At 38.2% G+C, this 11,208-nt stretch overlaps 1 protein-coding gene across 9 annotated transcripts in view; it reads right to left on the bottom strand.

The window, feature by feature from the left end:
* The window catches only part of CDC27 (cell division cycle 27), a 67,161-nt gene that overhangs the window by 20,704 nt on the left and 35,249 nt on the right, over nt 1-11,208 (bottom strand). For 6 of the 9 annotated variants that reach the window (XM_050765776.1, XM_050765778.1, XM_050765780.1 and 3 more), the window contains 4 exons: nt 4,701-4,800; nt 3,187-3,394; nt 2,811-2,983; nt 90-242 (listed from right to left, as the gene is read on the bottom strand). In XM_050765776.1, the coding sequence (XP_050621733.1) occupies nt 90-242; nt 2,811-2,983; nt 3,187-3,394; nt 4,701-4,800 (634 nt within the window). The remainder of the gene's footprint in view (nt 1-89; nt 243-2,810; nt 2,984-3,186; nt 3,395-4,700; nt 4,801-11,208) is intronic. The other 3 variants (XM_050765777.1, XM_050765779.1, XM_050765781.1) reach the window with 1 other exon arrangement.

Here is an 11,208-nt window from a genome sequence, read left to right as displayed (position 1 = left end):
GAATGGTGTTTGAATTGTTTGGTTCATCTCTATCTGTTGAGGGTGATCAAAAAGGTAACTATATAAGCAAAGTATTTTGGTTAACATACCTCTGGCGAATTTTTATCCATGTCTGTTAAGTCTTTTGACAGAACTGAAAGAGCAACATCTTTTTGAAGATGCCAAAGTGTTGTAGAGTAGATTTCCATGCCTTCAACTCTGTAATTCTCAATCCTTCTAACCTCTGAGAATATTCTTTCAGCCTGAAATAAAAAAAAAATAGTAAGAGAAAATAAGTTGATACAATTTATATATATATACACAGGGAAAGCCCTTGTCATTATCTTCACAGGATCTAAATGCTGCCTTGTATTGTGGTTTTTATGTGAATGAGTATTAACACAAGGACAAATTGAGCAATCTACTATGGCAGGTCAAATACTGATGTAACCATATTGACAGTCAACCTAGTATTTATACACAAGTCATGGTAAAAACATGAACTTTGAAAGGGAAATTTGAGTTTCTACCAAAAAGACAGAAGAGAAATCTATACAAAGCTACAATTCAAAAGAAAAGTCAACATTTCCTTCTCAAAAACCACATTTCCAAGTGATTTTTTTTGAACTATTTTTTATTGAGAGGTTGTGCTAGAAAATTTAGAGGGAAAAAACAGGTTAAGATGGCTATCAATCCTATGGTTATCAATCCTATTGAGGCCTGAATACACACACCAATATTGTGTCTGCTAGGAATTATAGGCCCTACCTATTAATTACCCTTTCCTTTGCAGCACTCTCTTGACTTCAGGGTCTCTCCTCAGCTGCCTGATCATTTTTTTTCCTCATCACATTCACAGCTCCCAGAACTGTGTTTCTCTGCCTCTAAAGTTTGAGGATTTAGGTTATATAAAATCAGTTTCCTAGTTTATCAATTTACCAAGTTCAAAATTCTCAGCTGCCAGAAAAGGTCTAGGTACTAAAAAAAAAGAAAGGAAAATAAATTCTCACAGTTTAGTTTAGAATAAGGAATATCTGGACTGTTCTTAATGAAATGAATATGACAGAAAATAAGAGCATTTTAAAACTGAGTGCTTAATGCCAAGAAGTGGCCATATGATATCTGAGAATAGCTTATTGATTTGTAACTTCCTTGCAATCTCTTAAAAGTTGTAAAGGTAACTGTGCAGCCTTGACCTGCAGGGCTCAAGTGATCCTCCCACTTCAGCCTCCCAAGTAGCTGGGACCACAGGTAAGTGCTACCACACCCAGCTAATTTTTTCATTTTTTGTAGAGACAGGGTCTCACTATATTGGCCAGGCTGGTCTCCAATTCCTGAGCTCAAGTGATCCCCCTTCCTTGGCCACCCAAAGTGCTGGTATTATAGGCCTGAGCCATCACCTCTGGCCAAGATTTTCATGTAGGCATGGTAACAAGATAAAAGACCTATCAGCCAAATATACGGTTTCAAAGTTTTCAGAATCTGTTGCTTCCTTTGAAAAATGATTATGGCATTGACAAAAAGAAAAATGGGAAAAAACTCATGAAATTAAGTTGAAACACAGGCTTTCTTTAGTTAAATATTTAGGTCACCACTGTAACTAGGGGAAACAATAAAATTCATTTATGTTAAAGTAGCTGTGAAACAATAAATTAGAAATAATTTTTTAAAGGGCTTTTCCAAACACAGCTCTTGTCTGTCTGTGTATATGCTACATACCAATAAAGGACCATAGGGTTTTCTAGTAATGAATAAGACTTTCTGTCTTCAGCTCTCTTTTCTGTACTATTCAAAATTAAGTTATATGAATAGGTATCCTCTGTATGTATTCTCTGTGGCAAAGAACACCTTTCCTCTAGATCTTTGCATGGATCATGAAGGGAAGAGTAACCTTCCCTCTGAGGGCATAAAAACAAAAACAAAGCAAAACAAAAACACCACATTTCATTGTCCCCCAGTTTCCTCACCATGCTTCATTTTTCTTCATGACTTATTGCTACTTGTTCTTATACATTTATTGGCTTACAATTTGTCTGTTGCTAGAATGGAAGCTCCACAGAGGCAAGAAATTGTCTGACTAGCTGTAATACAGAGTCTAGAAGAGAGTCCAGGATATCTTACGCACAGAAATATATACTGAATAAATGAACTGAAAGCAAATTAAGCAAAAAACGAATCATATGAACTTTAATCCATATTAGAAATATTTTATTAATATATAGGTTTCTAAAAGGTTTCTTTTTTTAAGTTGGGGGTGGAGAAAATGCTTTGGGAAGAACTGAGGGGTAATTTAAATTGGGAATTAGAATTTTCTTTGACTTTAGGTTAATCATTCTCTCCTTTTCTGGTATAGACAGATAACTTAAGCAACAAATTTAATTAAAATCCAAAGAGTAAAAGCCTTGTAATAAGGACATTGTGTCCTCAAACACAATTTTCTTCATAGCATTCTTCAAGTTTATAAAACATATTTAATGTCAAAAATTCATCCCAGTAATTAACTCTGTATATTGTAGAAAAAATATAAATCCTATTACATGGTAAATATGTATTTTCAGATACAACTGAATAGGATACAGTCTACTTCTACGTAAGAATGTCTAGATGACAAACCTATTCCGAGAAGTTGCAAAGAATTTAAATTACTCCTTAACACAAGTAACACAAGAAAGAACTGTATCTATACATTATAAATACTGACAAAATAAATATATAGACATTATATAATAAATACTGATCTTTTAGATCTAGCCTTCTCAAGCATGGGAATTTATTTTAATGAAATTGAAATTATCCCTAGAAAGGCACATATAACCATTTTCTATACTTACTTGCATGTACTCTGAAAGTTCAAAATAGGCCCTTCCAATCTGGCACAGTACCCAACCAGTATTGTAGTGGTGAGAAGGTAGATGGCTCAAAATATTTATAGCTTCTTTGCAGTTGTATGAACACAAAGCTAAATAACCTTTCCCCATTTCACGAAGAAGGCTCATCAAACCTTCTAGGAGAAAATAATATAGTAAACAAAGGAAAAAATGCAATAAAACAGTTTGGTTCTCTAGAAAAGGTAATTACAAACTAATCTATTAAAAATTCTAACATCTATATAGAAAACAATGAAGGTACTGTAATGAACATAAAGAAATTTACTTAAAATAAGTACATAATAAAATATAAAGATAATATTAAGCATTTAAAACAGACCTGCTGCTGCTTTTTGTAGATTAAAAGCCTGAATCTGAGGTGTGATTGTGGATATTTTCCCTTCTGAAATGATGGAAGAGTCTAATTTTGTAATTTCCAGGCTATCATTTATGTTAGGTTGAGTTATTCCTCCTTTGTTAGTTTTACTTTTTGTTTTTCTGTTTGGGATTTTAGGTGGAAACTTCATTTTTAATTTTTTGCTATTCTCCTGTAAAAGGGGGGAAATTTCACACTTGTTATACTCATGTATTTTAGAATTCTCCTCAGCCCTTTCTCCAGTATTAGATATAAAATAAATGTACAATCTTGATTAATTCTATATTTTTTTCAGAAGAGTTTATAAAAACAAAGGTCTTCAAAGTCATTTAATTTTAAACACAGTAATTCTGAACATAAATTACATTAACTGATAGTGATTAAGGTGTGTCAGCATTAAGTGTAGCCCTCTTGTGAAAGTATATCAAACTCTCATTTATTATTTAAAAGTAAGAAAATAAGTAGATGTAATTCTTGGCTCACTGCAACCCAACCTCTGCCTCCCGGGTTCAAGTGATTTTACTGCTTCAGCCTCCCGAGTAACTGGGATTATAGGCATAAGCCACCACACCTGGCCTTTGTTTTGTTTTTTGAGACAGGGTCTTATTCTGTTGCCCAGGCTGGAGTGTAATGATGTAATCAGAGCTCACCACAGCCTTGACTTCCCCAGACTCAAGTGATCCTCCCACCACAGCCTCCCAAGCAGCTGGGATCAAAGAGTACCACCATCCCAGCTCATTTTTTTTTTTTAGAGATGGGGTCTTGCTATGTTAACCAGGCTGGTCTCGAAGTCCTAACCTCAAGTGATCGGCCCACTTTGGTCTCCCACAGTGATAAGAATACAGGCATGAGCCACTGCATCTGCCAGGTCTCCAGTTTTTTTTAACTTTTATTTTCAAATAATTTTAGACTCACTCTTCCGCAAATAATAACATCTGACATAACCATAGTATATCATCATATCCAGGAAACTGAAATTAGTACAATACTATCAACTAAAGACCTTATATGGATTTCATCAGTTTTTACATAAAACCGTGTGTTTGTGTGCATAGTTCTATAAAATTTTATCATGTGAATGGATCTGTGTAATCAACCACCACAATCAGGATACAGCACAGTTGTACCACCACAACAAAATTCTTTTGTGCCCTGATTTAATAGTAACATCCTTCCTAGAGGCTTAACTCTTAATAACCACTGATCTGTTGTCCACTACTATAATTTTGCCATTTCAAGATTATTCCTGTCATTTTTAACTTGAGAAAAAAAATTTTTTAATTGAAAAAGAATATTATATAATATTTACCAAAGGACTAATTAACTTCACAAAAATTATAGATGTCCCTCTAACTTAAAACATTCTTAAACTTGAAATAGTCTCTTTATTAACTTTTTAGGAATGGAGTCATCAATGAACAGAAATTTCAGCAGGGGAAGCATTAAGTAAACGTGACATACAGAAATCTTTAAATTACCTTGGTTGTGGAGCTGTCACTAGTAAAGAGTCGTGAACTTCTTCGAGGCAGTGCGTTTGGGGGAGATGCAATTGTGGGGCTCAATACCTGAGGTGTTGTACTAAAAAAAAATTATAAAGGAAGACATTAATATTTTACTTGATTTACGACCATTAACCGTTGTTTCAATTCAGGTATATTTAAAAAATACACATTAATTATGTAAGTACTCTAAAGTTGATGAATTTGATCAGTTCTTTTCGTGGTTTCTCTATGAAAACACAGTATTTAAAAATGAGGAACTCAGACTGGCTTTCCTGCTTCTCAGCTTGCAGACGGCCTCTTGTGGGACTTCAGCTTATGATAAGTCAGTACTCCTTAATAAACTTTCCTTCATATAAAAAATAAATAAAAATAAAATGACTCGTTACTACAAAATAGTAAAGATTACAGCACAGATCTTCACTCTCTCTGAAATTGTTAATTTGAACTAAAAATAATCCTCATAAAATTCTGGATCAATAAATGATAAGCACATCTATAACTCAATTATTTTTACCCTTCATTTGCAACTACAACAAATTAGAGAAAAAAGAAAAGACAGTTGGGCAAACAGTCTAATTGTGGGGTATCTGTCAACAAATACCACTACAAAAAATGATATTTGAGAAGTCATCTCCCTGTAAATTCAAACAACTACATCAAAGGTTTATTCTGTCTAAAGCAAAAGGAGCCTCTGTACATTTTCACTTTAAAGGCAAACCCTGAGATATGAGAATTTCAATCCTAGGAGCAAGCAAACCTAAAATCTGAAACAATCGAGAATTGACTGTGGGTAAACTTATGGACTAAAGTATCTAAACTTTATAATTTATGGGAAATCCTACTAGCTACCTGAGTCTGGGTCAAAGAATTTCAGAAAATAAAAAGAGATATATATTTTCATCTTTTACGATATGTACATATGTAATATGTATACATACCTCTATATATGCATGTGTGTCTATGTCTCACACACACACGAATCCTTTTAATCTGCATCTGATAAGCTAGGAGTTTGATAATGAAAGGCTTCCAAAGTTCAAAATCAGACTTCACTTTATGTGGAGCAAATGACACACAACCTTTTTTGGATGACTTAGCTAAAAGTACTACGCCATTCTAACAATCTCTAAAAGAACTTTCTAAATAGAAAGAACAGATTTCTGCCAGTCATGACAGAGTAATATGGAATACATTTATTCTCCCATTTCAGAAAACTACAAACTGAACCAAATATATGGAACAATGGTTTTCAGACACTGGACAATAGGCAAAACATTTCTGAGGACAGCTCTAGGGCCACCGTGCAGGAAAAAAGAATGCAAATAGAGCTCAGTGGTCCCAGTGTGTTGAAAAGAAAATGTTGAGGATTTGAGAAAAGTCAAAGCAGCCAGAATTTGAAGGCAGAGCACCAGAGAGAAGAACGGGCTACAAAGAGGGGACCTACAAAGATCTGCAGAGGGCTTCCCTGGACTCTTCAGTTGAAACTGCTCAGTGTAGGTGTTTGAGTGTTATATAATAAAGAATCTGTCTGGTCCACGCCCCAGGCTCCTGAGATCTACTAAGTTCTTGGAATTCCTCAAGTGACAGGGAAGTCTTTGTTATTCATTGCGAGCTCCTGGGACCCTGCCTGAATTTATGCTAATGAAGTAACTCCTAGGTAGTTTCTGGACGGGGGCTGGCCGGCCGGCACTGTGGCTCCCACATGTAATCCCAGCATTTTGGCAGGCCGAGGCAGGCGGATCATGAGGTCAAGAGATCGAGATCATCCTGGCCAACATGGTGAAACCCCGTCTCTACCAAAAATACAAAAATTAGCTGGGCATGATGGCGGGGGCCTGTAATCCCAGTCACTCAGGAGGCTGAGGCAGGAGAATCACTTGAAACCGGGAGGTGGAGGTTGCAGTGAGCCAAGATCGTGCCTCTGCATTCCAGCCTGGGCGACAAGAGTGAAACTCTGTCTCAAAAAAGAAAAAGTCAACTATGTGATTAGAGGGCTGGGGCTTTGAGCCAGCAACACCAGCCTGACCTTGTCCGGGAAGGAAATTGAGTTCAATCATGTGGCCAATGATTCCATCAATCATGCCTACATAATGTAAAAACCCTAATACAAATTTTGAACACCAAAACTTGGCTAAAATTCTTGGTTTGTAAACATACTGATGTACTGGGAGGGCAAGTCCACAAAGAAGACATGAAAGCTCTGTATCAAGACCCTCCCATATCTAATCCTACGGATCTCCTAATTGTGTCATCTATAATAAAACTGTAATCCTAAGTATAGCACTTCCCTGGACTCTGTGAGGTGCTCTAGCAAATTACTGAATGTAAGAGGGTAGTAGGAATTCTTAAATTGGTAACCAGTTGGTCAGAAATGTGGGCGGCCTGGGGAACCCAGAACCTGCAACTCGGCAGTTCAGACAGTTCTTGTTGGGGTCAGTGATCTTAACCTGTGGTGTCTGTGCTAAGTCTGGGTAGTTAGCATCAGAATTATATTATAGTACTATAGTGAAGAAACTACCCAAAGCTGGGGGAAGTAACTGAAAAGAAGTAGACAGAATAATTACTGGATCTCACTCCAAGCTGAGAATAGCTCATACTTTCAATAGGCAGAGTGAAGAAACTCATACTAAACAGGTTTTTGAGGAGAGTACTCAAAGGGCACTTCCTCAATGGTTGGACAAGGTTAGTCCAGACTAAGGCTACTTTTGTCTGAACAAAGTTTAAAAGGTAAGACCTGAAGGGATCAAGCTGTTTCCAAGCAACTTTACTGCATCTCAGAGTAAAACTTTAAAATACCTAAAGGAATGCAAAAATATCCAGTAATCAACAATGTAAAACTTATAGCCAGGCACGGTGGCTCACACCTGCAATCCCAACAACTCGGGTGGCTGAGGTGGGAGGAATGCTTGAGGCCAGGAGTTTGAGAACAGCCTGAGCAACACAGCAAAATCCCACCTCTGCAAAACTAAAAAAAAATTAGCCACATGTGGCATGTGCCTATAGTACCAGCTACTCGGAAAGCAGAAGTGGGAGGACCTCTTGGGCCCAGGGGTTTGAGGCTGCACTAAGCTATGATCACACCACTGTACACTAGCCTGGGCGTCAGAGTAAAAGACCCCGTCTCAAAGAAAAAAAGTAAAATTTATAATAACTGACATCCAATTAAAAAATACTAGGCATACAAAGTAGCAGGAAAATAAAATCTACAATGAAGAGGAAAAGTAATGTAAGAAACACTTAGAAATAACAAAGTAACAGAATTAGTAGACAAAAACATTAAAAAAATACAAATATATCCTATACGTTCAAAAACATAGAGGAGGCTGGATGAGGTGGCTCATGCCTGTCAGCCCAGCACTTTGGGAGGCCAAGCCAGGACTGTTTCAGGCCAGGAGGTCAAGATCAGCCTGGACAGCACAGCAAGACCTTGTCTCATAGAGAGCTTATCTTTGTCTCTACAAAAAAGTAAAAATAAAAATAATTAGCCACATGTGGTGGCATGTACCTGTAGTCCCAGCTACTCAGGAGGCTAACGCAAGAGAATCACTTGAGCCAAGGAGTTTGAGGCTACAGTGAGCCATAGTAGTGTCACTGCACTCCAGCCTGGGTGACAGTGAGACCCTGTCTCAAAAAAAAAAAAAAAAGGCTGGGCGCGGTGGCTCACACCTGTAATCCCAGCACTTTGGGAGGCTAAGGTGGGTGTATCACGATGTCAGGAGTTTGAGATCAGCCTGACCAACATGGTGAAACCTCGTCTCTACTAAAAATACAAAAATTAGCAGGGCATGGTGGCACCTGCCTGTAATCCCAGCTACTCAGGAGGCTGAGGCAGGAGAATCGCTTGAATCCAGGAGGCAGAGGGTGCAGTGAGCCAGACTATGTATGCCATTGCACTCCAGCCTGGGCAACAGAGCAAGACTTCTTCTCAAAGAAAAAAGAAAACCAAATCAATCTAGAGATGAAAGAAGAATGTCTGAAACAAAAACAAAAACAAAAAACCCAACAACATTGGATGTGGTTAACAACAGGTCTGACACTGCTGAAGAAAGATTAATTTGAAGACACAGCAATAAACACTATCCAAAATGAAACACGGAGAGAAAGACTGGAAACAAAAATGAAGAGAGTATTAGTGAGCTGTGGGACAACTTCAAGCAATCTAATATACAAGTACTTGGAGTCCCAGAGGGAGAGGTAAGACATGGACATAATATTTGAAGAAATAATGCCCCCAATTTAGCCAACTGTTATGAAAACTATAAACCCACAGATCTAAGAAGCTCAATGAATCCAAAGGCCGAGAAACAAGAAAACTACACTAGAGCACATCATAATCAAATTGCTTAAAATCAGCGATTAAAAACAAAACCTTGAGGCCAGGCGCGGTGGCTCAAGCCTGTTATTCCAGCACTTTGGGAGGCCGAGACGGGTGGATCACGAGGTCAGGAGATCGAGACCATCCTGGCTAACACGGTGAAACCCCGTCTCTACTAAAAAAAAAAAATACAAAAAGCTAGCCGGGCGAGGTGGCGGGCACCTGTGGTCCTAGCTACTCGGGAGGCTGAGGCAGGAGAATGGCGTGAACCCAGGAGGCGGAGCTTGCAGTGAGCTGAGATCTGGCCACTGCACTCTAGCCTGGGCGATAGAGCAAGACTTCGTCTCAAAAAAAAAAAAAAACAAAAAAAAACCACCTTGAAACAGAGAAAAGACTTATTACTACATATAGAGGAACAAAAATGAGATTGACAGCAGATTTCTTGTCAGAAACAATATAAGCCAAAAAACCAGTAAAGTAACATCCCTAAAAAAATCGTCAATTAGAAATTCTTGGCCAGGTGTGGCAGCTGACGCCTGTAATTTCAGCACTTTGGGAGGCCGAGATGGGTGGATCACCTGAGGTCAGGAATTCAAGACTAGCCTGGCCAACATGGTGAAACCTGATCTCTACTAAAAATACAAAAATTAGCTGAGCATGATAGTGCATGCCTGTAATCCCAGCTATTCGGGAGGCCATGGCAGGAGAATCGCTTGAACTCAGTGAGCAGAGGTTGCAGTGAGCCAAGATTGCGCCACAGAACTCCAGCCGAGGCAACAAGCAAGACTCTGTTTCAAAAAAAAAAAAGTAACTCTTACCTGGTAAAAATATTGTTCAAAAACAAAGATGAAATCAGAACTTTTTTTCTTATCCACAAAAGCTGAAGAAATTCATTACCGGCTGACTCGTACTATAAGAAATGGTAAAAAGGCCAGGTGCAATGGCTCATGACTGTAAATTCCAGCACTTGGGGAGGCCAACGCAGGAGGATCACGAGGTCAAGAGATCAGGACCATCCTGGCCAACATGGTGAAACCTTGTCTCTACTAAAAATACAAAAATTAGCTGGGCATGATGGCGTGCACCTGTAGTCCCAGCTACTTGGGAGGCTGAGGCAGGAGAATCGCTTTAATCCAGGAGGCAGAAGTTGCAGTGAGCTGAGACTGCGCCACTGCACTCCAGCCTGGTGACAGAGTGAGACTCCATCTTAAAAAAAAAAAAAAAAAAAAAAAAAAAAAAAAAAAAAAGAAATGTTAAAAAGAAGTCCTTCAACATGAAGGAAAATGGTTTCAGATCGAAATCTGGATCTATAGAAGTAAAGGGCACCAGAAATATTAGTTATGTTTGTAAATATAAAATAGACTTCTTTTTCTCATTTAAAAAAATTTCAGCCGGGCGTGGTGGCTCACACCTGTAATCTCAGTACTTTGGGAGGCCGAGGCGGGTGGATCACTTGAGGTCAGGAGTTCGAGGCCAGCCTGGCCAATATGGTGAAACCTTGTCTCTACTAAAAATACAAAATTAGCTGGGCATGGTGGCACATGCCTGTAATCCCAGCTACATGGGAGGCTGAGGCAGTAGAGTTGCTTGAACCGGGGGGGTGGAGGTTGCAGTGAGCCAAGATTGCACCATTGTGCTACAGCCTGGGTGACAGAGCGAAACTCCGTCTAAAAAACAAAAACAAAACAAAAAAAACTCTATAAAAGATAACTGACTGTTTAAGGCAGAAACCACAACCACAATAAGGCACTGGGGGTTTATAACATACACAGAAATTAAATATATTACAACTATCCCTCTCATAAAGACTAAGAGAGGAGCATGAAAGAATACTATTTTAAGATTCTATACTATACGTGAAATGGTCTATTACTTGAAGGAAAACCTTGATAAGTTAAAATGTATACTACAAACTCCAAACAACCTCTAAAATGGCAAAATAAAGAGCAATTGCTAATAAGGGCGATATTGAATTGTACCTCCCCAAAAGATATGTTGAAGCCCTAAGCCCCAGTACATGTCAATGTGATTTTATTTGGAAATCTGGTTTTTGCAGATGTCATTGAGTTAAGCTGTGGATATCTGGGTTGACCCTAATCCAATATAACTGTTGTCTTTACAAGAAGAGGGAAATTTACATAGAGAAACACACATGTAAGATGACCATGT

Source organism: Macaca thibetana, chromosome 16 (assembly GCF_024542745.1).
Source record: "Macaca thibetana thibetana isolate TM-01 chromosome 16, ASM2454274v1, whole genome shotgun sequence".
NCBI lineage: Eukaryota > Metazoa > Chordata > Mammalia > Primates > Cercopithecidae > Macaca > Macaca thibetana.
Note: the sequence above shows the minus strand (reverse complement) of the source record. Positions and strands in the feature narration are given on the sequence as shown.